This window comes from Oncorhynchus gorbuscha, linkage group LG14 (assembly GCF_021184085.1).
Source record: "Oncorhynchus gorbuscha isolate QuinsamMale2020 ecotype Even-year linkage group LG14, OgorEven_v1.0, whole genome shotgun sequence".
Taxonomy (NCBI): Eukaryota; Metazoa; Chordata; class Actinopteri; order Salmoniformes; family Salmonidae; genus Oncorhynchus; species Oncorhynchus gorbuscha.
Genome location: NC_060186.1, coordinates 80773997 through 80777475, shown reverse-complemented (window position 1 = coordinate 80777475; position 3479 = coordinate 80773997). Strand labels below are relative to the sequence as shown.

General features: G+C 38.0%; 1 protein-coding gene across 1 annotated transcript in view; it reads left to right on the top strand.

The window, feature by feature from the left end:
- Positions 1–242: 242 nt before the first annotated feature.
- Positions 243–3479, top strand: part of LOC123995743 (transcription factor Sox-7-like) — a 4491-nt gene continuing 1254 nt past the window's right edge. The window contains 3 exon segments of the mRNA XM_046299415.1: positions 243–1252; positions 1255–1389; positions 3123–3479. The exon segment at positions 3123–3479 is cut by the window's right edge and continues 1254 nt beyond it. Of these exon segments, the coding sequence (XP_046155371.1) occupies positions 1159–1252; positions 1255–1389; positions 3123–3479 (586 nt within the window). The 5' untranslated portion in view covers positions 243–1158.

The window sequence follows — 3479 nt, the reverse complement described above, 5'->3', positions numbered from 1 at the left end:
TATTTAACCTGGTAGGCTAGTTGAGAACACCTTTATTTAACCTGGTAGGCTAGTTGAGAACACCTTTATATAACCAGGTAGGCTAGTTGAGAACACCTTTATTTAACCTGGTAGGCTAGTTGAGAACACCTTTATATAACCAGGTAGGCTAGTTAAGAACAAGTTCTCATTTACAACTGTGACCTGGCCAAGATAAAGCAAAGCAGTGCGACACAAACAACAACACAGAGTTACACATGGAATAAACAAAACATACAGTCAATATTACAATAGGAAAGAAAGTCTATATACAGTGTGTGCAAATGAGGTGAGATAAGGGAGTTAAGGCAATAAATAGACCATGGTAGCGAAGTAATTAAACACTTGTGTTGGAAACTTTTCCGTGTGTCTTATTACTTATTTTACAGGTTTAAAGAAAAAGTATCACTATCAAGACAATCTACATTAAGATAATATGGAGAATATAAACCAGAAAAAATATATATAAATTCGAAAAAAAAATAATGTATAAAAATTCTAAAGCAATGTAATACCATTGGGGGGAATAAAAGTTATTATATTCTATAAAATGACAGTTAAGATGACAGCTAAGAACCAATTAGGACTATATTATTTTATTACTGTCATTAGGCCTAGCCTATTAAAGCTGTTTTTGTTGTATGACGTGATTTATTAGTAAATGGTGCTGAAATGTCCCTCTCCCCCTTTCTCTTTTTTTTCTCGAAGGCAGGTTTCGAGTTGCAGTCAAGGAGGAGCTGAGAGTTCCTCTGTGGTTGCTGTTGGAACCTGCTGCTCAAATATAAAGAGCTGTTTTGCCTCCCGACCGCAAGCAAACACTGAATCGCAAACACTGAATCACAACCTCATAGGAGGAGATCAGAAACCACATACACACACGGTGCTTCTCATAACCAAAAGTGGCATCCAGTCTAGCTTAGACTTCTAGTTTAGACTTCTAGTTTAGACTTCTAGCCTACAGCTCAACCAATTTAGTCAGTTGATGAGTCAGGTCGCTACAAACAAATTCTTTACTCTTAAAAAAAAGTGATAAATATCTTATGGAACGTATTTCTTAAGGCGCATCCCATTGTAATCGAGTCTAGTAAATTGAGAGCAAGTGAAGTTTTGTTGAGAGAGGAGAGAGCGCAGAGAGCGAGGATGGCTGCACTGATCAGCGCGTACTCGTCTTGGCCGGAGAGCTTTGAGTGCTCGGCGGGAGATGGAGACGTGCCCGACGGACATGGCTCACACAAACTCCCGTGGACAAGGCGTCGGAGCCGCGCATCAGGCGGCCCATGAATGCGTTCATGGTCTGGGCCAAAGATGAGAGGAAGCGCCTGGCTGTCCAAAACCCAGACCTGCACAACGCAGAGCTCAGTAAAATGCTAGGTGAGATGAACGTTTATGTTTACGGAAATATTTAATATTTATAGATACAATATTTAGGATATTATTATTATCATTATTACGCAATACCCAGGCTCTGCCAACAGTTGGGCTCTGTCAAATCAGAGCTATTCCTAGTTCAAGGTAATTGAGATGAGAAATTATGTATTCAACTTTAGCCTGAAGTATATAAAGAAACTATAATCGATTAAAATATATATATATATATATAAACTTCTTAGCCTATATATCCAATATGCTCAAGAAACTATGTCCTAAAATAAATTAAAAATAAACTCCTTACGAAAACTTTAAGTGGCAGTAAATTAATGAGTGGACGTCGCTAATTCGATTTTATAGGCAATCAATCTCATTGCACAAAGTTCTCTTAAATTGAGGTAGTTTATCAAGAGGCCTTGTGGGTCACTTGGATTAGTGCGTAAATCTCAATGTGTGCCCTTGCGCTTCGTTATTGTCTGTTTTCCGTCACTCACAACTATATTTCGCTCATAAAATACATCAAAACAGACAAACTATATTTGCCAGTTAAAATGTAAATATACATTTGCTCATTTTGATACATTTTGAAAGCATAGCCCTATCCATTCCTATTGAACTGGCGGAGATGAGCTTTTAAGGCTCAAAATAAATAATTTCAATTTGACTTATTTGTTACTTTTTCGTTAAAATTTGGTTACCTTTTGGTATAGCTGGTAGTTAATTATTTCGTTCAAATTATTGAATGAGTCATATTATTTTCCTCTTTGCCAACAAAAATTGTAGCCCGTATTAAAATGTTTTCCCCTAACGCAGTATTCCTTTTTTTTTTTATATATTCCGTTAAAACACGTTTTTACACGGACTTATATAAATATATATTTTTCAGAATAAGGTATCCTATCGCAAAATCCCCTTTGCTATTATGATGCTATTATTTTCTGTTAGTACAAATCTCTCCGACCACGGAATAGGGTGAATAATTTATTTTCAAAAAGATTTAATTAAAGTGAGTTAAACTATGCATTTTTTTCTTCTCAGTTTTAGGCTGCCAGAAGTCTCCATCCTTCTGAGAAAATGTGATGTTTTAGATTTAAAATAAATATTTATAATTTTTAAGGGAACGAGTTCGTCGGTGAGTTTTTTTGTGTGGACTCAAATTGACAAAACCAATTAGGCTACCTTTTCCATGAAACACATTTACAATTAATCAACACGAGAGAGTTTAACTGATCAACATGAGAGAGTTTATACTTTATTTATATATAAACCATGGAAGGTAAATATTTTTCTGTTCAATTCCTTCAAAAGAAGAAAATGCCCTTCAGTAAAGACATCTTTTGGAAATGAGATCTGACATCACTTAGATGTTCATAAATTATCTTCAAGATAATTCTCAACAATGTGACGGTGCTTTTCATTTAAACGCGACCATGAAATAACGGTAATAACGCATGAACAAAACACACCATGTAACCATCGGTTACAGCTGTGGCTCTCTGATCTCCACCGTTCCAAAAACATTTGAACGGATTACAAATTACGTTTAACAATTAGCCCTTTTTGTTGCTGTTAAAACTAATAGCAGCTATGTGTTTTCTTCACTAATGTTTCAGTCAACTAATATGTCTTTTAAGTTATCTTCCATCCAACATTAAATAAGTGATAGATTATTATTGATTGATAATGACTATTGTAGAAAATAAATGAATCTATGTCCTGTTGTTTCTTTATGCCAGGCAAGTCGTGGAAAGCGCTGACCCCCTCTCAGAAGCGTCCCTACGTGGAGGAAGCAGAGAGGCTGCGGGTGCAGCACATGCAGGACTACCCCAACTATAAGTACCGGCCTCGCCGGAAGAAGCAGCTAAAACGCATCTGTAAACGCGTGGACCCCGGCTTCCTGCTGGGCAGCCTGGCGGGCCCTGACCAGAATGCCTTGTCCGACCCCCGGGGCCTCTGCCACCCCTTGGGTTTGGATACGGACGAGGATGGGGTTAGTGGTGGTGATGGAGGTGTTGGGTTCTCGACCCTCTCTTCCCGCAGCCCAGGGCCTCTACCTGGGGTTAGATCCTTCAGAGACGTACCGTCCAGCTCTA